Source organism: Mastigoproctus giganteus, chromosome 1 (assembly GCF_048544385.1).
Source record: "Mastigoproctus giganteus isolate SK-2022 chromosome 1, ASM4854438v1, whole genome shotgun sequence".
NCBI lineage: Eukaryota > Metazoa > Arthropoda > Arachnida > Uropygi > Thelyphonidae > Mastigoproctus > Mastigoproctus giganteus.
The window spans coordinates 179,735,796-179,759,397 of NC_143575.1; the positions used below are offsets into that span (position 1 = coordinate 179,735,796).

The window sequence follows — 23,602 nt, forward strand, 5'->3', positions numbered from 1 at the left end:
ATCAATTTATGAAACCTTTTCCTAGGAGTATATTATTTAAAAAAAATAAAATAAAGAAAAATAAAAAGTAAATAGAAAAGAGATCAGAACATGGCGTTTCTTGTTTTGTTTGACTGGTAATTAATATTAAGGACGTTATTTTCACCAGTTACTTGCCAATCTGAAGAGAGGCAGTATAAAGAGGGAATAGGCCAAAATGTACAATAATACTGGTCCAAGGAAGGAAACAGCATAATAGCCCAACAATAAAGGCGCCTCCGTAGCCAGGTGGGGGAAGGAGCAGCAGTGCGTAGCACACGCTTTCTTGATTAGACCGGTGTTCGAGCCCGTCACCTCCAAATACGGAGGATGCGGAAAGGTCAGGGAATGATCACCGCATATTCCCGGAGCAATATGGCCTTAGTTGCTAATGCTCCTAAAAATCAAATAACAATAAAGAAGAGAAGAATAAAAGAACAAAAAAAGTACATATAACCTTCATCAGAAGTAGAGTGCGTGTTAAACGGCAAAGCAACTGATTGTGAGGCGTCAGTGTGTTGTCTGTAAATTGAGTATTCTGTGGTCGATTTGCCTATTTGCTATACGAAAAATCGGAGTTTCTGGGAGAAAGAAAAATCACGCAACCATTGGCTGAGACTGATTTAACTCAGTGACGTTGTGAAATAAAAAGCCCATAAATTTCTTTCGACGTTTACGGGATTGGAACTCGTGCGTTTTCCATTGGGTAAGGGGTTTGGATAGTGATTATATCCACTGTGCTACAGCGAGGGCCGACAGAAGTAATTATAATGGTTAAAGACCCATATAATTACTAACTGGTAATGAACTGTATATCTTAGTTCTGTATTAGTGTACATCATAGTTTGGTTTTAGAGAGAGTAATTCAATTAACAACGAAGAGAATCTAATACATTAATCAGTAGGTCTGGTAACGAATAAAAGAGTGAATTAAAATGACAGTAGAAAAGGTTTACAATAAATAACTGCTTAAAGAAATTTTTTTGATTACTTTCCCTCCTGCAATCTGAAAATATCAAGTTGAAGAGCTTCATATTAAGCAACTGCGCGTTATGTTGTATGTAATGGCTGGTATTCTTCGGTCGGTTTGTCTATTTGCTAGACGAAAAAAACCAACTGTCTGGAGATAAAACCATGAAACATTCGCCTGAGACTAACACAGCCACGTTGTAAAAAAAAAAAAAAAAAAAAAATCTCAATGACAATCCTTCCGACGAGACGAGATCCGAACCAAGACCCTTTCCATTTAGTGACGTTTGATTTGATGCTTAGTGGCGCATGAGCTGCTTTGGCCATAGTGCGCCATGACTTTCACGTATTGAGGAATGATGGTTATCGTAACAATGAAAGTATAATATGGAAGAAAGTCTAGAGAACTTTATGAACAAGTTGGAATTTCCCTTTGTACAGTAAGAATTTTTCACTGTCATCATCGCAACATGCTGTTATCGTGCATTACGCCTTTTTGATTTTATTAGAATAAAATAAAAACACGCCAGATGTGTTGCATTTAACTTGGCTTGTGAATGATCCCACTGTCAAAAGTAACATTCAGCAGTAACAGTTTTATTAGTAACAAAGTGCAAAATTAATTGGCCTCTGTGTTGTTTCATAATATGTAAAAACTTTTTGTAAATTGTTTTCATGAATGAATGAATAAATAAATAAACTAACTGGCATTTTAACGAAAGCGTATGTCTTCGGCTCTCGTTTTGCCGGGATGAATTTGGCTGAAACTTCATCAGTATTGACGGTGTGTGTATAATAATAATATTATAACGAGATTGTATTGTCCATTGTTAACCTTGTAAATCTTGAGAGACAGTGAACGCTTGAAAATGCCTTTTGGCTGTGCGGGTTGCCACCGGTATAGTTAAAGTAATTTGAACAAATTTAATGAATTCTGGGAGCACATCAAACGAATATATTTAGTCTTTTAATAGGTTAACTACTTCCTTAAAAATAGCTTTTTTTCGATTCTTTTCTTGTCTAAATTGTCTCCGTCAAAATATATATATTTTTTTCTTATTAAAAAAAAAGTTTCTATAATAAAGAAAGGTGACTGACGTGGCAAGCGTTTTGGTTTGGCGAAAATTAACCTCGCGTTGGAATTGACCATGGTTCTATTTCACCTTATTGCTAAATACGATGCTGTTCTTGTATTATACTATAAATTCCTCAATCTGTGTGGTCGTCCATGATTATAAACAGAAAATTTTATTGTTTTATATTATCGTATGTAATGATGATATCCATTTAATAAAAATGACTTGGTGGAGCGTTCCATCGGATAATTAAATCTGTGGCCTAGCGGTACACATGAATGCTGAAACGTTTTGGTGCATACAATTTCACTGAATATGCTTTTTTCCCACTCCGAAAGTGGATAATACTTTTGTTGAATGTTTTTATAATGACTATGAAGGAATTGAGCATACTACCTGCTTTATCGAAGCTACTTTTTTTTTTTTTTTTTTTTTTACGATATTAGCAGAATCGATGTTGTTGATGGTAAGCGTGGAGAATATTCATATGATGAATGAAAGGAACATTAGAATAGCTACACTTATAAACCTTTTGTTTCCTTGCAGCATCGTTTTTCTAACTCCAATTTATCAAAATTTTGGCTATCATTAAAATCAGTCTTTATCCTCCATCGAGTGACATGAATGGACAATCAGGTGTCCTTTTTTTTATGAGAAAGAAAGCGATTCATATGAATGAGATTTGCAATAAATATAGTTTTTTGACGCCCTTTGTGAAGTTGATTTTGAATAACCAAATTTAAACTGCGAACTAGGCCAGAAAAGTACATTGCCTGCGACCATTTATTAGAATAATAACTCTTTATTGTATACCGCAGTGATATTCAAAATTCAAACTAGGTTCCACGAGACTGATTCTCCACTGAAGGGGGGGGAGAGAGAGAGAGAGAGAGAGAGAGAGAGAGAGAGCAAGCAAGCAAGCAAGCAAGCAAGCAACTGATATGAAATTAAAAGCAGAATACCCGGACATTTCTAACCGACCAATAGAAATTCTTTTGCCTTTCGTTACGAAAGATCCTTTTCCACTTGTACAAGTACAGAAACAAATTAGATGCCGAACCAGAAAAGCGTTTGGAAATAACCTCAGTAACTCTAAATTTTGACGATCTTTGGAAACAAATGTAAGCCATTAATTTCAGTATGTCGCGAACAACGACCAATTACTAATTTTAGATGATAATAAAAATTTTAGTTTCCAGTAGGACATATAATCGTTATTTATTGATTTTGTATTTATATTGTCAATTATTATTATATTGAATAAATTTATCGAAGGATTAATTTTTATACTATTGTTTCTAGTTGTTTTTTATGCAGCTGTTGTCGCTATATAGACCTTTTCTACTTCTCCTCACCATTATAATAATAATTGTTTTAGTAAAGTACATATTATGATTCTAAAAATTAAGTCATTTTATATACCTAGAAACACTTAACTGAGTAGGATTCCACAGAAATAATATTTAGAGACAAGGGTTCCTTAGATATTGAATGTTTGAAGACCACTGATATACTGTATTGTACAAGTATATTTCTTGACCCCTCGAAGCACTAACCTTTGAAAATATAACGTACTGGAAATTGAAACGGTGAAGAACGCATCTTAAAGTATTGTACGCGGTATCTGAAGAAGTTTCTGGACATAAAAATAGTCTATACTAAATGTAAATAAAATAATTTCTATATGCCAGTGTCACGGAATTTTCTATAAAACTAACAGCTTTTGATTCTATACCTGGCCAATGAGCTGACTGAGTATTTTAGTGCTAATTACCAAACTTCTGAGTACTATTTCATGAAAATAACTAAATTTCATGAAATAACTAAATATTTTTGGCGAACCATCATTACGGCTTCTGAGAATCAGCGTTAAATCGGAACAAACTTCCATCTGTTGTTATGGAAGTCGGTAATTTGAATAAATTCAATGAACACCTAGGCAGTATTGAAGGGGATGGACAGGCTATGTGGTTTTTAAGGCTATATAAGCTTGCTTTCTTGCATTATTTGCCACTAATAATACTAATTAAGGAAGTTGTTAGATTCATCCGTATGACCAGTTATACCATTTGAGTAGCTAAATATTTACTTAAGATATAATTTTCAGTAGAGTCGATCTTGTTTCCCGTGTCTTTTCCTCTTAACAGGACTGAGTTTGTACGATATGTTCAATAAATTTTGAGTTTGCATTTTAGGTACTTTCTTGGGTTCTAAATTTCGCAAACACCTTGTTCATTGCTTTGAATCCAGATGAAAATAAAGTGCTGAATATTAAATGCGAATGAGCACTGTTTGGTAACCTTTCCGACAGACTTATTTTCAATTTTGGTAACTTTTGTTTAAAACAGATTCTTGTTTACTCAGTGAAGGAGCAAACGAATTACAAAACTAATAAACCCCTTGCTTAACCGTTTGTTTTAATTAGAAATTAAGGATTAGTATTAAAGTTTTGTCGAAAAAAAAAATATATATACACCAATGAGCCAAAACATTATGACCACCTACCTAATATGATATTGGTCCTCCACATACAGCCAAAACAGCTCGTACCCGGCGAGGCATGGACGCTACAAGATTTCTAAATGTGCCTTGTGGTATCTGGTTCTCAGCAGATCGTTTAACTCCTGTAAGGTCCGTGGTTGAGACGCCGCAGATCGGAGTTGCTGTTCCAATACCAACCACAGATTCTCAATGGGATTGATCTCAGGAGAATATGAGGCCAGAGCAATACCTGGAAGTCTTCCTCATGTTCCGCGAACCAGTCTCGAACAATCCGGGCAGTGTGGCATGGCGTATTATCCTGCTAAAAGACGTCACCGCCAGAGGAGAAGACCGTTGCCATGAAAGGGTGTACCTGGTCAGCAATGATGTTTAGTAGGTGGTAGACGTCAGAGTGCCCCGCACATGGATGACTGGACCCAGGTTATCTCAGCAGAACATCGCCCAAAACATGACACCGCCGTCGCCACCGGCTTGTTTTCGTCCCACTGTGCATCCAGGTAAACGACGCACGCGTACCCGGCTGTCCACATGGTGCAACAGGAAACGTGATCCATCGGACCAGACGATCTTCTTCCAATCACTCAAGGTTCAGTTTCAATGCTCGCATGCTTATTGTAGGCACTGTCGCAGGTAAACTGTGGGCACTCGGAGCGGCCTGCGGTTGTGCAGCCCCATTTTCAGTGGTGTTCGATGTACTGTGTGTTGTGACACATTACTCCCGTCACAATCATTCCAATTACCGTCCAGTTGCGCCAGTCGCTCTTTTGTTACTACGTACCATCCTGGAGAGCCTTCGCTCACCTCGAGCATCGATGAGCCGTGGTCGTCCAACACCTCGCCGGCGGTTCGTGGGTTTTCGCTCCTCGGACCACTTTTGGTAAGTACTAACCACGGCTGACTGTGAGCATCCCTCCAACCGTGCCGTTTCGGATATGCTCTGACCGTCTGCGCGGTAGCACAGTGGTATCGTCACCGTCCTCCCCACACCGGGTGGAAAAGCCCTGGGTTCGAATCCCGTCGATGACGCGAGGAACTTTAATGGGCATTTTTCACTCTGTGGCTGAGTTAGTCGGTCTCAGGCGTAGATAGCAAGGTTTTTTACCCAGAAACTGGGATTTTTCGTCCAGCAAACAGACAAATCGACTATAGAACACACGCAATTAACAGACATAAGACACAGCACGGCAGATGAATTTAATTATTCGGGTGGCCTAAATATAATAATTTGAGGTTTTTTTTTTTTTTTTTTTTTTTTTTTTATATGCTCTGACCCAGTCGTCTGGCCATTTCAATTTGGCCTTTGTCAAACTCTCATAAGTCCACTGCCTTTCCTATCTGAAGAACAACAGTAACACTGATTAACGGAGCTCAGTATCAGGCGTTTTTTATACGGTGTCCCGACCCTCTCACGCCCTGTAGTTCACCTGCGGTTGCTTTGATTTGATTTGCATAACGATCGCTGGTCATAATGTTTTGGTTCATCGGTGTATATTAGAATTACTTCAATACTCAATGTCAATTATCACCGGCAGTTTAGACTCTTGTTTGTAGATTAAATATGTCAGAAATATCGCAAATCCAAAGAAAAGTGTTTCTTTAGTACCCCATCAACAGAATAAGAAATCCCTCAGTTCAGCTCAAATAGAGCGCCATACACAAGATTATTCGCTACTTCACCAGGCGATTCTCTGATTCGAAGCATACCACTTCTTTAGTTCTTTCATGTTTTTCGTGTACTAACTATTTAATACACGAAATGTTAGTACACGAAAAATCATGTTTTTCGTGTACTAACCAACTATTTTTCGTGAAAAATAGTTGGACATTTCAGCAGTTTGTCTTTGTTTAACTTTTCAATGCAAATAACGTGAATATCGTGGAATATTCACCTGGAACTGTAAATCTGCTTGATTTATGGGATTTTTTCTAGTATAATATAGTATCAAGATTTTCATCTTTAATCAAACGAATATGGCATGAAGCGATACGAGAGAAAGAGACAGAGATGTTAGCGGAATTAGGATTCCAAATAACACATTAGTATTAGTGGATGGAATACAAACCACCATTTTCTCGAAGTCACAAAATATAAGAAAGAATCAGCTCGCAAGAACGCTACCCAACTTAAAAAAAATATTCGTTCCGAAACGACCACGGTGAGGTCAGAAGAGTTTACAACGATGGTGATTCACAAGTATTTTGGTGCATCACATGGATTCTGGTATGACGCGTGAATAACTCCATACTGATAAATGACCACTTGGCAAAACTGTAGTGCATACAAGATTGTAATTCCCTCGCACTGCTCCAAGTTTTTCTACAGTCCTTAGAGAATCTATATGGTGATTTATCACAAATGAACACTCGCCGTTTGGTGAAATAGCCACTTTCACTTTTGCAAAATGGTAACTTCCAAATTATTAGTAATCTCCGCCTTTTTATAGATTCGGTAAGTTGCATATAGAAATGCATAGAAACCCATTTTAATGGGCTATTCGTAATTTCCATGTAAAATTACTTATACAGGGTCCTTGAAAAGAATTGCGGGAATTTAATATTATCATTTATACTGAGTATTGAAATTAAATTGAAGATTCAGTGTTAATTTTCATGAAAAATAGTTGGACATTTCAGCAGTTTGTCTTTGTTTAACTTTTCAATGCAAATACTTCATCATCATAACTGAATAAGCATATCGTCGAGAATTTCGTATTATGGCTTGTTAATGTTGTTCCTTCTTTTCAGTTAATACTTCAAAAAATAAGTATAACTATTTTTCGCTTGAAGCATTATAGTATTTAAACGTTAGCCGCAAGATTTATGTTTTATACTACTTTTTCAATCAGATACAAAGTTTCCAGCATAATTTTACGTTACCTACGTGCTCCATAACAAATGTTTAGAAATACAAACAGAAAACTCACTGGATATACCTGAGATTGTATGAAGTAGATGGGACTATTATTATAACACTTAAGATAATAATAATATATTGAACTATTATTTATCATAAGCGTTGTAATATGAGATTTATAAGATATCACGCAGGTGACGAACACTTGAATTCCTTTCAGAAAACACCAGTACGTTCGGCGTTTTTCTTAATTCAAACTCATAAGCAAAGCTGAAAGTGCGTGCTCGCGCGCGCGCGCGCACACACCCGGTCACGACCGATGTCCTACTCCGAATTTTGAAACATATGCGACATTATCTTAACCCATTTCTTTTGCCCAGGTCACTAAATTTAATTTCTCCAGACTGTTTCTGTGAAGTTTACTGAAGGTAAGCGTATTCTAATAAGTTTCATGGCATTTGGTGGTATATGTCGCAGGAATTCTCATTCGGGAAAATCTGCATGTTTCTCAAAATTAAAATATTTATTCAGATATTTGGATTTTGACAACGCTTTAGCATCTCTTCTTAATGGATAAGAAATGTGGCAGTCATAGTCTCAAGTACGTTCCATGTGTTGTATGTTTATAAGTATTTGTAACGGAAATAACGGTTTTGTGGATGCGTTATCTATTGGTACATCATATATACGTTCACCTGTGAAAACTGTCACTGCTACACAGAAGGTAGGTAGGTATCTACGTAATTGACTTTCACGGCGTGATCTACTTATAGCCGGAAAAATCGAGATAAACGTTTAAGGCTTTAAATTATAATTATGATTGGATGCAACAAAACATTTTTAAGATCTTTTTTTTCCGAAATCAGCAAACAGTGTTAGTTTCTTAAGTGATACAAAGAGGGGAATCTACTGCATTAAGCTCTTGGATATCCATATTAGTTTTGAAAACAGTCGACGTTTTGGATAAAGTTGTAGGGAACCCACATGATTGGCTTTATTCCGGTCACAATTTACTGTCAGATGGTTTTGTCTACTGACATCCTTTTGATCGACTTGTCAACGATGTCGTATATGAACAACTTCATTGCAATTAGATTTCTGAGATTCATTACATACCTAGTTTAACTAATTTTAGTGATTCTTAATTGAACATTCATAAGTGAAACTTTAGCATCCTGTATTGGAACTGGTTCTTTATTCCTTTAAATTAATTTCTAAATAACATTGATTTTATAATTAAATTTTATACATAAATAGTTATTGTACGGCTTAAGCGCGTAGTGAATGGGATGAACTAAAGGATCTTATATTAATTGAAAGAAAGTTAATTCGGTGGAATGTATTAAAGTAAATATGGCAGGCCAGTTATGATATACACTAGTCACGTTATAATATACATAATGTGTCTAGTATGGATGGCCGTTATTTTGACTGACATTTACAGTGCAAATATCCGTAAAACTATGTAAAATTTATAAAACCGCTACAGTTAGGAAAAAGTCAAATGGAGAAACGTTATTTTTCATAGAAATAAAAAGATTAAAGAAGTAATTCATTTTGCATCATTAACGTAAGAATTAGTCTTCAGTCTTCATTTAAATTAAGTATCAAAATCAAACTAAACAGCATGCCAACCTCTTCCTCTCTAACTGTTTATACTGATTTTAATAATGCATCTAGCCTGCAAAGCTATTTTCGGGAATATTCATTAAGTAGATTTTGTTTTAACCACAGCACATAATTATTGCAAAAGTATTATTGACTTATATTTGATAATGTATTATTTTTGTACACCTAATGAAAATGCCATGCGTAAATTGACTCTGGTACAAATTAGTTGACAATTAAATGACATTAATACCTATATTTCATTTAAAATAAGTATCCAATTACCCTCACGCGTTAATCTACTGTACTGAAACATTGCCTACACATTCTTTCACTTCTACCACTGCATGATTTCTTTTAGCAGTTGAGCAGAATCGCAGTTTCATCCGATTCATGGCCAATTTCATTAGCGGGAGAGATAAAAATAGCATTTGTTATGCCTGTCACCCCAAAACAATACAACATTCAGACAGACTTACGGATTGGTCTTCCGTCGACGTCCCGCGTCCTTCACCACAGAGGCCATTTACGAAGCTGCGAAAATTTCTACCTACGACTTACAGCACCTGGTTTGGAGTGAGTGAGTGAGACGAAGACGCACATGCAGCATTACGCTACCGGTTCTGCTCTTTCAGTGCATGCGCCCGCCCGCTAGCAGAAAGCTAGAAGTGAAGGCGTTCGTCAATCTTTCCTCTCGCCATGTGCGACGGGAGAGGATGATGCAAGTTGTACTAGCGGATCAGCTGACTATGTTGATGAAACTGAACCTTCTCCGTCACCAGAATGACGGTCGGTGACAATGGGACTTAAAATAGTCGGCACGCGAGAAATTTTGGGAATTAACCTAGTGATATCATCACTCTCGGTGATGGCCGTGATTTGTGGGGTTCCCAACACTTTTGGCAAGACCTGTTGGAACCCTCTTCTGCTTTGGTACTGCTCGATTAATTCTTTATTGAAAGCATTTTTTAATGTTTCGTTTCATTAAAATCCTCATTTTATATGATGGCGGATTGAAAGCAACAATGCATATTTTGTTTAATTTTTTTTTTTGTTTTCGCTTATGGTTTCATCTTATTAGTAAGAATTCCAATTACGCCATCCCACCTTTTTATTTAATTTCAAACTAGATATTTAAGTATAAATGTTTTCTTTATTTTTAGCTGGTAACTGTGTAGATTTTTTTTTCATAATGTATTTTTCCTTAGTGGACAGCTTTACTTCAATTCAAACTTCGTTTTGATTTTTCTTACAGGAATTTTTCCCTACATTTTTCATTTACTTAATCTCGAAGTTGTTGCACATTTTTTCCATTTCTTTAACCGCCAATATTCGGAAACTTTTTCACTCTACGTCTTTAAGAATGTTAAAAAAACCACGGCATTAATCATGTTACTTCCTAATTCATGTCGCGATCCTACGATACTTCAGTTTCATGATAACAGAAATTATCTCAAACACATCGCAAACTTCTTAAGCCACCTCAGAAATATAACACTGTAATTTCTCATCTATACTGAAATTTAAACAATCTTCACTGTCTGTATCGGCAACCTCAACTGCCATTCATCTCACTAGTTCCAATTACTCTTTTACAAATCTTTCCATTTAAAAGATGGTATTTGTGCGTATGGCAACTCAGTTATTTGTTGGTATAAAGTTCATCAGAACTAATGTTCTGTTACTGAGAATTGATTTTCAAAAGCAGTAATGCATTGCATTGAGTACTGTTGCATGAATATTATAATAGTTTAGATATTGAACTATTGAATTGAAGAGAACTTTGTCTCCTTGTTACTACCATGTTGTTAAAAATTTGTTACTACTAATGTCATAAATCAAAAACGAGTTGAGGAATTGGTCAAGAAAAATGAGGTCATGTTTAACGCTGGAAAAATGTCGCGAGGTAAGTTAAAATATTACTATCTGCAATTCTGCGCAGGCACTGTAGAAGGGGATGTATGAGGGCATTGTCGATTGAGAGCCTTTCGATTACCTGTAGACAAGAAGAACCCTGCAAGGCGTATGGGAGGGAGGAGAGGTTATTTTTCTCAGTCTGGCGTGCACTAGTTGGTGGAAGGTCTTTCTTTAGTAAAGATAGAATTTTTTTTTTTTTTTCACAGAGTGGGTGCAGGATCTTTATTACTACTATCATACTGGTCCAAAAAAAAAAAAAAAAAAAAAAAACCATCACTTGAATCCGTATGATAATTAAAGATCGGAGTGTAATTAGGTGAGCCCCTTAAAGGTCGTGTACGGATTTGGCGTCTGGAAGATACAAGATTGATGACTAAGTTGGATAAAAGATGTACATGGATCGAGGATATACATTCATGCTCCTTGGAGGCACTTGTGTGCAACCGCGAAGTTAATGTTTCAGTTTGCAGATGATACGAAAGTTGACAGGGTGGTTATTGATAGTAATCAAGGTATGCTACTGCAACAAAGTCTAGAAAGAGACCATACTGGAAAGGAACCATGAAATAAGCACAATAACTGCCAAAAGCTACAGATGAGAGGGGGAAGAGTTAAGTAGCTGTAAGGGATGCATCATGGTAGTAAAATGTAAAAAATAAAATGTAACCTGTTTATGTAATAATGCAAGGAATTTGAATAAAATGAACGAATTTCAGCAGCTAGTCGGAGAATATCAAGAACCAACTGTACAGGCAATAGAGTAGGACAGTAAATCAAAATGTCTTATAATGGCGGATTTTAACTTTCACTGTTTAACTGGAACTTGAGTTGGTCACTCACCCAATACCAGTGCGAATGTATTTTCAGTTCACAATTTGAGGATCAGAGGTTGAAATGAGTACTTAGAACGGCCAAAAGGCCAGTAACCTCTGGCCTTTTGGCCGTGAAGGGAAAGGGCAACACTATTTAACCTTTTAACAGTTACAATCAAAGGTTGTTGCGATAAATATTTCTCCAATTACAAACCTGTTAGCTTGACTTTTGTTTCGAAGATAATAATAGTCGCTGGCTAAAGAAGTAATGCAGTGCCATCCAGACAGGAATGCAGTTATACTGCAGTCACAACATGAATTTGTTAAGGGGCGATGTTGTCTGACTAATCTGATTAGATACTTTGAATAAAGTAATAAAGGAAATGGATTTTAAAAAAAATAATTTTGACATATACAGTATTTAGATTAAAAAAAAAAACAACAACCTTTTGATACTGTTGCTGTGCACAAGGCTGCTGTATAACTTGGAGCAGTGTGGCATTAAGGGAAAGTTATTCCTATGGATCAAAGGGGTGGTTGAGTGATAGAAGACAGAGCGGTTGCCAGTGGAAACTGTTCTTCTTGGACTAATGTTGGTTCATCCAGAGTTCTGTGCGGGGCCCATTGTTTTCTATATTAATAATATTGAAGAAGGCATATCAGACTTAACGTTTAAGTTTGCAGATGACACGAAAGTTGGCAGGGTGGTTAATGACAGTAATCAGCATATGCTATAGCAATAAAATCCAGAAAAATTATCAGATCTGCTGATAAGTGGTAATATATTTAGTCTGAGCAAGAGAAATCATTCTTGTTTAGCATTGGAAAATGTATGATACTGCATAAAAGTAACAGTAATCTGAGATCAGCGTACCAATTGCGTGGTACCACACTCAGTAGTCGAGAATGAAAAGTGCTTGGGGATAATTGCGCAGTCAGATATAGAGTTCTCTGAGCAGCTGTGCAAACAGGCTACCAAGGACAGCTCATAGGGTTTGTCAATGATATTGAAGAATTTTACCAGAAGGGAGAAGTAGGAGATTATGCCGCTGTATAAGGCAATGGTTAGACTCTCATCTTGAGTTCTGCATACTGGTCTGGATGCCTTCTTTTAGAAAGAATGTGGTTCTGTTGGAACGGGTGCAAAGAAAAGCAACGAGATTAGTGAGACGAATAAAAGGGTGTCTTACGAGGAAAGACTTCACTTCTGCAAATTACACCCTCAGGAGAGAGGGGGATCTGATTGAGGTGTTTAAGACTTTGAATGGATTGAGTAAGCTCAGTGCGAATGAAATGATTTCTCTTGCTCAGACTACATACATGAGGGGACATATATTAAAATTGAGGAAGAATAATTGCAGGATAGATATGCAGAAATTTGTCTTTAGCCAGCCGGGTAATTGATCGTTGAAACAAACTTCCATGTTCTGTTGTAGAGAGGTAGCTTAGATAGGTTCAAGGAAGAACTATACAAACTATTAGATGAAACGGACAGATTATATAGGCGTGTTTTTTTTTTTTTTTTTTTTTTTTTTTTTTGTTATATTTAGAGAGGACTGTTACTGGCGGATGTCACATTGCTGGTTTGTTGATTAGCACAAGTACTGACAGCTACTCCATCCAAAGGCAACCGTTAATGATTTTAGCAAGAAATGATGAACGCATTATAACGTACCACGGGGGCGCACTCCAGCTGATTAAAGGGTACCCTGAACGATTTTCAGGGATGCATATTAAATTTAAGACATTGTTGGAAATTGTTCCCAGATAAAAAAAGAAAGGAAAAGAAACAGAGGTTAAGGTATAAACGAACACACAACCTCAGCTTTCATTCGAGAGCGGCAGCGAATAAGCGGAACTTCACATAGTTTTAATTGGTTTAATGAGAAGTGGAGTGAAAATCTTTTAAACCCTCTTCCAACCAGATAGGCTGGTTTGGCGGATGCTTGGAAAAAATCTGCTGCCGGAGTGCATTGTGCAAACAATGAAAGTCGGAGGAGGTGTTGTGAGGCTGTTTCTCGTGGTCTGGCTTAGAACTCTAATTTTGTGCAGAGAATCATGAATCTCGACACTTACCGGTATCTTAGAATTTTGGATATTTCCATTCTCCATAGGATTTGGCAGTTCTTTGTTAGAGAACCCGTGTTCAACTGGATAACACCTCATTTCTATAGCGTTAGTTCTATTCGGGAATGCTATGGACATGAATATGCAAGGGTTTTAATGGCCCTGCGCAGATTATCGGTTTATACCCTGGAAGACCAATGGGATAAAAGTGTAGTGAGGGCCAGATCAGTATGTTCCATATCGGGAGCTCTACTGATCACTAGTGACGGTTTTGCAGGAAGAATGGAAGACTATCTGCTGTGGTCTGTTTCGTTGATGGAAAGCCTATTCAGGAGAATGCAGTGTGTCATATTGGGCAGAGGAGCGACTCGGGTATTAGAATATTAGAACAGATTTTCATCTTCGCGCAGTAAACACGTGAACAGCGGTTTTTTGCATTTTCCAAAAAGGAAAAAAAATTCTTATTCATTAATCCAACCTTTACTCCCAAAAATTTTGTATATTTTCTTCCTGGTTCTTCTGAATTCTGCCAGAGTAAACATACCTTTCTTGTTAATTTTGCTGATTCTCTTCAAGGTCTTTATACACTGAGTTATCACTGAATTATGACCACCTCTATGAAAACTGAATGCGACAAGTTGACCACGTGAGGTAAGAGTGCGCAGTTAGTCGACCTACGTAGCATAGATAAAGTGTCAGTGGTTCAGTAGGTAGTAAAATTCCGAGCGTAATGGGTAAGAGGAAAGATTTGTCGGACTTTGATAAAAGACAGATTGTGGGTGCTCGACGAGCTGGTGCCTCGATTTCCCAAACGGCTGAACTGATGGGGTGTTCGAGAGCCCCCGTAGTTAGTGTACCAGGACTGTCGTCAAAATGGTCAAACAACGACCCGACGGCAAAACTACAAAGGTCAGCGAAAGGTTGATGTTAGATGTTGAGCGGCGGGTTCGACGACGGGAACAGGCGCAGCACCGTTGAAGAGTTAACCATTCAATACAACATGGGCCAACCCAGCAAAAAAAATGCCAGATATTTTGAGGTGTATGGGCTATACCAGCAGAAGACCCTAATCAAGGTTCATCGGCATAAAAGACTCGCGTGGTGCAAAGAGCATGCAAGTTGGACGTTAGAAGACTGGAACCAGGTGTGCTGGTCGGAGAGTCACGTTATTTACTCCACACCGTGGATGGTCGTGTACGGATTTGGCGCCAACAACATGAGGCTCTTCATCCATCATGCATGGTGTCAAAAATGCGAAACGGTGGAGGCGGTTGTATGCTGTGGGGAATGTTTCTCTGGCAGGAACTTGGACCTCTGGTGCATGTGGAACAACGTATCAGTGGTCTCCGCTATCGTCAACTGCTTGCTGACTGTGAACACCCCGTTATTTAACACTTTTTCCCGAATGGCGTTGATGTCTTCCAAGATGACAATGCGCTGAGCCATCGGGCACTTGTGCAGTAATGGTTTCAGGAACAGTTCCGAACTCCCCCAGATATCAATCCCATAGAGCACATGTGGGACACTATGGAAAGGCATATCAGGCGTCTGGATACACCAATCACCTCCATACCTGCATTGCTGGGCGCATTACACACAGCTTGGTTGGCCATACCCCCAGTACGCTTCCGACATCTTGTTGAATCAATGCCACGTCGGATAGCTGCTGTACTGAGGGCATTAGGAGGACATACGAAGTATTAGGTAGGTGGTCATAATTAAGTGTTCACTTAGTGTATATTTCTAACTGATCCCCTTCTAAGACGTCTAGTTAGCAAGCTTTGTAGCTGCACCTTTAAGCCGTTTTTCACATGGACACTGATTAGTATTCCCTTACTAATTTAGTTGCCCTTTCTGGAAGTTCTGTTTGTTGTCACCAGAACTAAAAAATATTCTAAATGCTGTACATATCATCATTATGCAAAGAAATGATAACATCTCTCGTTTCTCTGTTTGCGAAGTGGTCTTCTAAATTATAGACGTGACACCATGGTTCGTGTCAACTGCTATTGGTTTCTGCACTGTAAAATTTTGGATGGAATTTGAATTTTTGGTGAGAATCAAGTCTAGGATATTAGAGACCCTTGTTGTTAGCCGATCTCAGACTGTTGGAAAAGACCTTTTCAGTCATGTGCTGTGAACACATGAAGGTGCATTACGTATGAACTTGGGCTCACTGAACAGATAGTGCATGGACAAAATCGTCAGCGCGCCACAAACCACAAAATAACTATTTTAAAAAAAGTACAATTCTAAAATACAGTTATAAACCATACTTTCTGTATTTACATAGCCTTATATATTTTCCAGGGATTTATATATTAATACGGCCAGTAAACATAGATACACTTAATTAGTGATTCTTTTTTCTGGAATTTTAAAACTGTGGACAGAGAGCGTTTATTTTCTGATAAGGACTGAGCTGTCCTTATCAGAAAATAAAGCAGTATTTTCTGATAAGGACAGCTCAACTATTGAATTAGTTATATATAGCTCGTCTCCCGATGCATTACCAGCATTTTCCTCATTGGAGCCTTCTAGAGCAGCTCTGGCGTTTCACCCATCTCTTCTATCATGCAGAGTGTGCCGCCTCCGTAGCCAGGTGGGAAGGAGCAGCAGTGCATAGCACACACTTCTTGATTAGACCGGGGTTCGAGCCCGTCACCACCAAATACGGAGGATGAGGAAAGGTCAGAGAATGACCACCGCATTTCCCGGAGCAATATGGCCTTAGTTGCTAATGCTCCTAAAAACCAACCAACTAACTAACTAACTAACTCTATCATGCAGTATAAGTTGTCTTTTGAGATTATAATGTTATCATGGCAAGATCCAGTATTCGTTATATTTCGCGGATAGAGCTTTAAAACGATTTTCGTAGGCCGGCCGTTAGATAATCCACTGAACAAAACCTATTTGTAACTCTATAGGTGGCATCCGGACCAGCTAATGCAAGCACGTCGAATGGCAGTCGTCTGGCGTTTGTTGCACATCCTGCATCCCTCCAAAATGTTGTCAACTTTCACAAATTCACATGGTTAAATTATATGAAAATAAAGGTAATATTTATATACTGGTTATCCTTATGGAGATACACTAATTTATGATGTAAATAAAATTCCTAACTTATACGAGCCTTCATAAATATTGATGGTTATGGGATCGTGTGTTTTTGTGCAAGAGAAAATACCAAAATATTTAGTATATTTAGGCGCCTCCGTAGCCAGGTGGGCAGGAGCAGCAGTACGTAGCACACGCTTCTTGATTAGACCGGGGTTCGAGCCCGTGCCCACCAAATACGGAGGATGCGGAAAAGTCAGGGATGACCACCGCATATCCCCGGAGCAATATGGCCTTAGTTGCTAATGCTCCTAAAAACCAAAATAACAAACTAACATTTAGTATATTTCTTTTAATAATGCAATTGATGTACTGTGTGCGCAGTAGTGCGGCCTACAACCCCCTTCCCGTCGAAGCATATGAGCCATCACTATCGCTTCGTAGGAAACAGTTGTCTTTACAAAATATGTTGAGGGTCAAACGGCACCAGGAATTTCTCCCATCTCCGCGAGTGTTCGCTGTATCGAGGGACAGTACTCTGTCAAGACCAGAGATTTAAGTGTGTGGATCATGTTTTGTGTTGTATGTTGTGCCCATTGTTCTTCTGGCCTATTGGCCGTCGAGCCCCTGATGGGACCCGACGTTATCCGTACTGTGCCAACGAGGAGGCTGGTCAGGTGTACCTTGAAATTTATTATACTCTGGCAGGTCCCGCCGCCTAATTTCCTGGAATTTCAACGGTTGGGTCCTAAAAAATAAAAAAAAAAACAATAGCGGTGGTATTATTGAAAGATCGCTATTAAGAGATAGTATGTGGGGTTTGTTCGCCGAAATGACCATGGGGTTGTACGCTAAAATGACAAGTTCTAGAGGGCCTAATGGGGCGGGCAATAATTTTGGTGTTAATTTAAATTTGGATGTGTGGGCCTTTGTGATAACACTCCAGGGGTTATCATTCCAAGTGGTAGAAACAAGGTGTTCCCAACTGCGCATCTTACGCCGGTGTATTGTTGCAGTGTACAGGTTCCTTGCGTCTCGGAAGTTCTGTCTTAGTGCCTCCACTTCCACTGCCGGCTGGGAGCGCCTTGCCCGCTGGAAGAGTTTCCTTCTCCTGTGCACCTCCTGCCTAAGCCTCTGTAGCTCTGGAGACTACCAGGGTACAGCCCCTGGAGTTGGGTTTTTCTTTTTAATAGAGGTGTTGGCAACTTCAGTGATGAGACCAGCGACCGTCATCTGGTGCTGATCCGGGCTGAGTCCGATGATGTTCAGCGATTGGGCTGCTGTGGTCAGTGTGGCTTGGAAGAGTGGCCAATCAGCCTTCTCTATGGCATATCTCGGCTGTGCCTGCCTCACTGCTTGGTGTTGACTAAGGGAGCGTTGGAGCTCAAACGTGATGGCCCTGTGGTCCGACGTGGTCCAGCTTTCTTGGACGGTCCACGATGTTAGGTGGCCAGCGAGAGATCTGGTAGCCAGAGCGACATCGATTGTGGTTTCCCTCCATCGAACTAAAGAATGTTGCCAGATTGTTTTGTCGGTTGAGGACTGTGTACGGACTATTCGCTAAGTAATCTTCAAGTCGTTGCCCATTCTGTACTCCACGCCTATCCGTGGTCTCGCTGAACACTCTGGGGACGTGCAATTCACATCCGCCCCACGACAATCTTACTGTTTGGGAAGTCTGTCTGGAGGCTCCTCAGATATCTGGTTACTGGTAGTATATCTTTACCTGGGTGACAGTATAACGATACCGCATAAAATTCACCCAGGGGCGTGATAATATGGGCACATGCAGCCCAAGATGTGCAGTAGTTGGTTAGTTTTCTTGCTGTTATATTTGGATTCCGAATCAGTATGCAGGCCCAGGGTGTTTCTCTGGTATCCTGCACTATCTTATAGGCCAGGGGGTAACCCCCTGGCCTATAAGATTATGAATTTTATCCTGTTGATGTTATAGGATTCAGGGCGTGTGGCCATAATCTAGTATCATTTGGAAAGTGCTCTTTGCTTTACAGTCCACTGGACATTCGCTGTCCCTAATTGAGTGCTCTGCTGGTAGTTTATGGAATTCGCAATTTACACAGGTCGGCGGCTTGTCTTTATTCGGACACGTGTTGAAGTCGTGGCCACAAGTGGGTTGAGTTTGGGCACAGGTATTATTAGGTATGTTTGGGGTCTGACGGCACCTAGGATTTCTCCCATCTCCGCGTATGTTCTCTGTATCGGACAAGCCAGAGATTTAAAAGTGTGTGGGATATGTACTGTGTAGTTTGTTGTGCCCATTGTTCATCCAGCCTGTTAGCCGCCGGGCCCCTAGTGAGACCCGACGTTACCAATACCTGCCACAGGGAGGCCGGCCGGCCGGGTGTTACCAATATTTGTACTCTGGCTGGTCTTGCCACTTACTTTCCTGGGATTTCAGTGGCTAGGACCAAAAAATAAAATAAAATAAAAAAAAAATAAATAAAATAATAATTATAATAAATAAATCGAGGTTGATATTAGTGATACTTAGCAAGTTAGTATTAATAGTATGCGACGTGGGGCTGTGCGGTGAAAGTGAGTTTTAAAAACCAAATAGGTTCGGGCAAGAATTTTGATGTTCTCTTTTGATTTTGAAATGTAGGGCTAAACGCTGTGCAAGACAAAAGTTTGGGGGAAGGATGAAGACTGGGGGGAAGAAGTTGGAAATAAGGGGCCGACAGAGTAGATAGTCCCTGCAGGTAGTGAGGCATGCCCGTGCCCCACTACAGTGAGAAAATTGGGGAGGCAAGGAAAGGCAAGCTTCTCCTCCCCAGGAGTTTGGAAAGAAAGATCCGCTCAAGAGAGTGCCCAAAGTGGTATGCCCAAACCGGCAACATCTGAAATACTTAGGGACAGCTACGTGCTCCCTAAAGCGGTGACCGCCTCAGTTTATAAACACTGTCGGTCTGGCTAAGCGTGCCGCAGGCCGCTGGTGACAACTCCACGACCCAGTGGTAAGTATTTCCTGTTCCTGTTCTGGCTTTCGTCTTGAATTTGGGAATGCTCAAGTTGGCGGGTTCTTCTTCTTCCGGATGTGCGTGCTGGAGGTTTCTGTGATACAGCTCCTCCTGGAGAGCAGTTGGTGTCAGATCATTGTCGAGGTTATATATACTTTTTTTTTTTTAAACCAGCACCACGGGTTGTTTATTTTATTATTATCATTATTATTATTTTCTTTTCTTTTTTTATTATTATTATTTTTTTATTTATTTATTATTATTTTTTTTTCCTTCTCTCTCGCTCCTTTTTTTCTCCTCTGGAATGAGCCCCCGGAGGAATCTGGCCCACCTTTTGGCAACATCAGGTGGGTCAGAGTCTCTTTTGAGGCATTACGTGCTCTACTGGAACTGGCCCACTTTCCCGTGGTGTGGACGAGTACCCAGAATCATCTGTCCAGGTGACTGAAGCCAAGTGGCCAGAACATAACAACAGAATACACACACAATACACACAAACCTACGTCACACACATATCATATCTGGCCCATTTGTAGTGATACTGTTCTTCACAGAGACACGAGGCGGAGTTGAACAGACGTTCTAAGTGCCGCCCATTACATATACACATATCCTTATGCTAGGTCCTTTGCATCTAGGTTGTAGGGCTTAAAGTCCGAGTGTTTGAATCTTCTCATTTTGTAGGATTTTTGTTGCGTCCTCTTTTGTTTGAGTCTCAATGATAATCCCTACGTTTCGAGTCTTACTTACCGATTTTATTTTGTTATCTCTGAAGTCGTCTGCCAACTTTGTGACCACTAAATTTTTGACCTGCTCGCTGGGTCTGTGCAGGTCGGACGCACTATTACCAAATGTGGTGTTGGCAGGAAGGCCCTGCGTTTCATCGCTGTAGTCGCAGTTGGAGTTGGGTCAGCAATCGGTCGGGTCCTCAGCGCTTGCGCATACGAGGGAGCGCGCTGTGGCATTTGGTCTGCTCCCATGGATTGGAGGGCATCCAGTTTCGCTTTAGCTGTTTCGCACTCTAGATTGGTTTGTAATAGGACTGTCTCCAGCTTTGTCCAGATGGACACTTTTCCTCGAAGTCCAGTAGTTATTCTGTTGCTGGTATCTTTCAGGAGGTTCTTTAACGTTGTTCTGAGGGAGAGGGTTTTTTCCAGTTCCGTCCCCTCTGAGAGAGTCGGATATAGCGACTCTGTTTTCGTCCTGCTTTACTTGTTGGTATTTTCTGCTTGAGAGCAGAGGATGTTCTGACTTCCTCTCGTCCCTTGCTGGCTTCTTGTGTCTCTGTCGCTCTGTTCAACGACCTGTTTTTTTATTATTTTTCCGCTTGGATGCAGAGTTCGTTTCCACTGTATACTCAAGTTGCACAGTTTCCAATAGAATACTGCCTGCTGTTTCCTGCGGAGCAGTGTTTATTTTGGCGGTGTTGCTATCAGTATCTTGTGGCATCTTGCACCAAAATTCTGATTACCGAGCTATTCCAAATAAACGAATGTAATGCATACCGTTGTGGAAAATGATTCACAAGATTGCAAATGTTGTTGACTACAAGTTCGTAGCACAAGTTCAAGCCGAGATATGGCGTGTCAAAGTTTCAGCTCACCCCCACAGGTCACTGAGGGGGGGGGGAGAACACCAGGGAGCTGGAACTACCTTTAGTAGATTTGAGGTCAACAAATACGACGGTGATTTTATTTCTGTCTATGGTGCATGGTTATCAATCGCGTCTAACATTTTAGGTTCCACGTGAGGTGGGTGGTGGGGGGAAGCACATTAAAAATTTAGAAATCATTGTTCAGTAACTGTAGCGGTAGTGAACTTCTTCCATTCGATGACCAGAGGAGAAAGTTGCAGCGTTGGGTGGGAGTGGGGGAGGAACAATCACTAATCCTGTCACCACTTGATCTTGTCAGGAGCTTAAGTGACGTGTTAACTGGAATATGAATGCTTAAAATTTAGATTAAACATATTTTAATTAGTAGATACTCTACAGGTTCTAGTTCTCATAAGCTTTCTGTCAAATTGTGATTCAATATATAACACAGGGGGTCACCCTCCCCAGTCAAGGGTGCAGTTTAACCGCGGTGGAAGGGAAATAAATGGAATGCCACTCTTCAACGCTAGAACAATGCCGCCATGGTGAGCTGACACATTGTTGCCAGCGTTGAATCAAAAACGAGTTGAAATACACTATCTCACCCAATAAAACAGAAAACAAATCTCACCACTGTGATCCACTGATGTAGGTAAATCCTTGAGTACACAATTTAATTACCATACTAAACTTAAAACGCATAATCCAGACACATTTTCACGAAGCGATGAACAGCACGTGTGAGTAAGAAGGCGGCCATGATACAGCTCAGTTGTCTTTACAATACCCTTTAAAACTAAAATCCCTGCCAGGCCATCCCACGTGGCCATCCGTTTTTGAGCCACGACGGGAAAATCTATAAAACCCGCCAGACTGCCAACCGTTCCTTTGGTATTCGTGTACAGGAGCTAATCAGAGAGCTGAATATAACCATAGAGAATGTTGCCATATCCACAAGGCAACCAGCTCCACCGTGGCATGCTCGAACACCAACATGCAATTTCTCTATTAACAAGCAGGGGAAAGGCCACCACTTCGAACTCTGTATACCAAAAACTGTACGCTGCCCACCGAGCTAAATACCCCGACTTCTTGCCTGTCTTCACTGATGGCTCCAAGTCGGAGTTTTCCGTCGGGTCTGCCGCCATCTTCCCAAATAACACTGTATCTGAGACGATACCCGACGAATGCAGCACCTACTCAGCAGAGTTGTATGCAATTGAATTAGCCCTGAACCATATAAAAACCCATAACTACCAAAGGTGTATGGTGTACACAGATTCCTTAAGTATATTACAGGCTTTTTATCGGGGATGAAATATAATCCTCATTCTTTCCTGACCCGGGTTCAGCGGATGTTATATTCTCTCTTTGGTCGTTGCTTTGACATCCGTTTCTGCTGGATCTCTAGCCACACTGGGATCAAGAGTAATGAACTGGCTGACGCTGCTGCCAGATCACCAGAACCCCAGAAGAACCTTAGCCTGTTAGTTCCTTATACAGACTACAGGCAATTAATACGCAAAAGATTACTCTCTCAGTGGCAACAATCTTGACATGGGCAGGTCACGAACAATCTATCAGATAAAGCCTATAATAAAACCATGGCAGCCGAGTGTGCGCAGGAACCGCCAAGAGGAAGTTGTTCAGCTCCGCCTCCGCATAGGACACAGTCATCTTACTCATTCATTCCTGCTGAGAGCGGATTACACTCCTATGTGTGAGCAATGTTGACACCTTTTTAACAGTAAGACATTTTATCTGAGTGCCCACTTTACAGGCACGAACGTCGTCTATATTTTACTGCTTTTAACCATCTGACTTGAGCCTCATACACTCAGTCAGATTTTATCCGACAACGCTAATTTATCAGCTATTTTTAGCTATTTAAAATGTTTAAATATTTTTACACGTATTTAAAAGTTACCGTCTTTATAAACTTTTTACATATCCTTATTTCTATACATCTTGACGTAGTGACCTAATTTTTTAGGTCGCTGATATATAAATCATTTCTTTTACATGACCTGGTTCTGGCGCATTAAAGCCTTAGTCGCTGATGCTCCAATAAAACCCAAAACAAACAAACAGCCGACCGGGCTAGCCAGGTGGATAAAGTGCCTGTCTGGCAACCCAAAGGTCTCGGG

The 23,602-nt window shown here is 39.9% G+C and overlaps 1 protein-coding gene across 3 annotated transcripts in view; it reads right to left on the minus strand.

The window, feature by feature from the left end:
- The window catches only part of LOC150091330 (four and a half LIM domains protein 2-like), a 437,588-nt gene that overhangs the window by 318,753 nt on the left and 95,233 nt on the right, over nt 1–23,602 (minus strand). Inside the window, exon 1 of one of the 3 annotated variants that reach the window (XM_090375193.1) lies at nt 9,507–9,649. The exons of the other annotated variants lie outside the window; for them this stretch is intronic. Coding sequence (XP_090231319.1) covers nt 9,507–9,553 — 47 coding nt within the window. The 5' untranslated portion in view covers nt 9,554–9,649. Of the gene's footprint in view, nt 1–9,506; nt 9,650–23,602 lie in introns of those variants that run through there. 3 annotated transcript variants of the gene reach the window in all.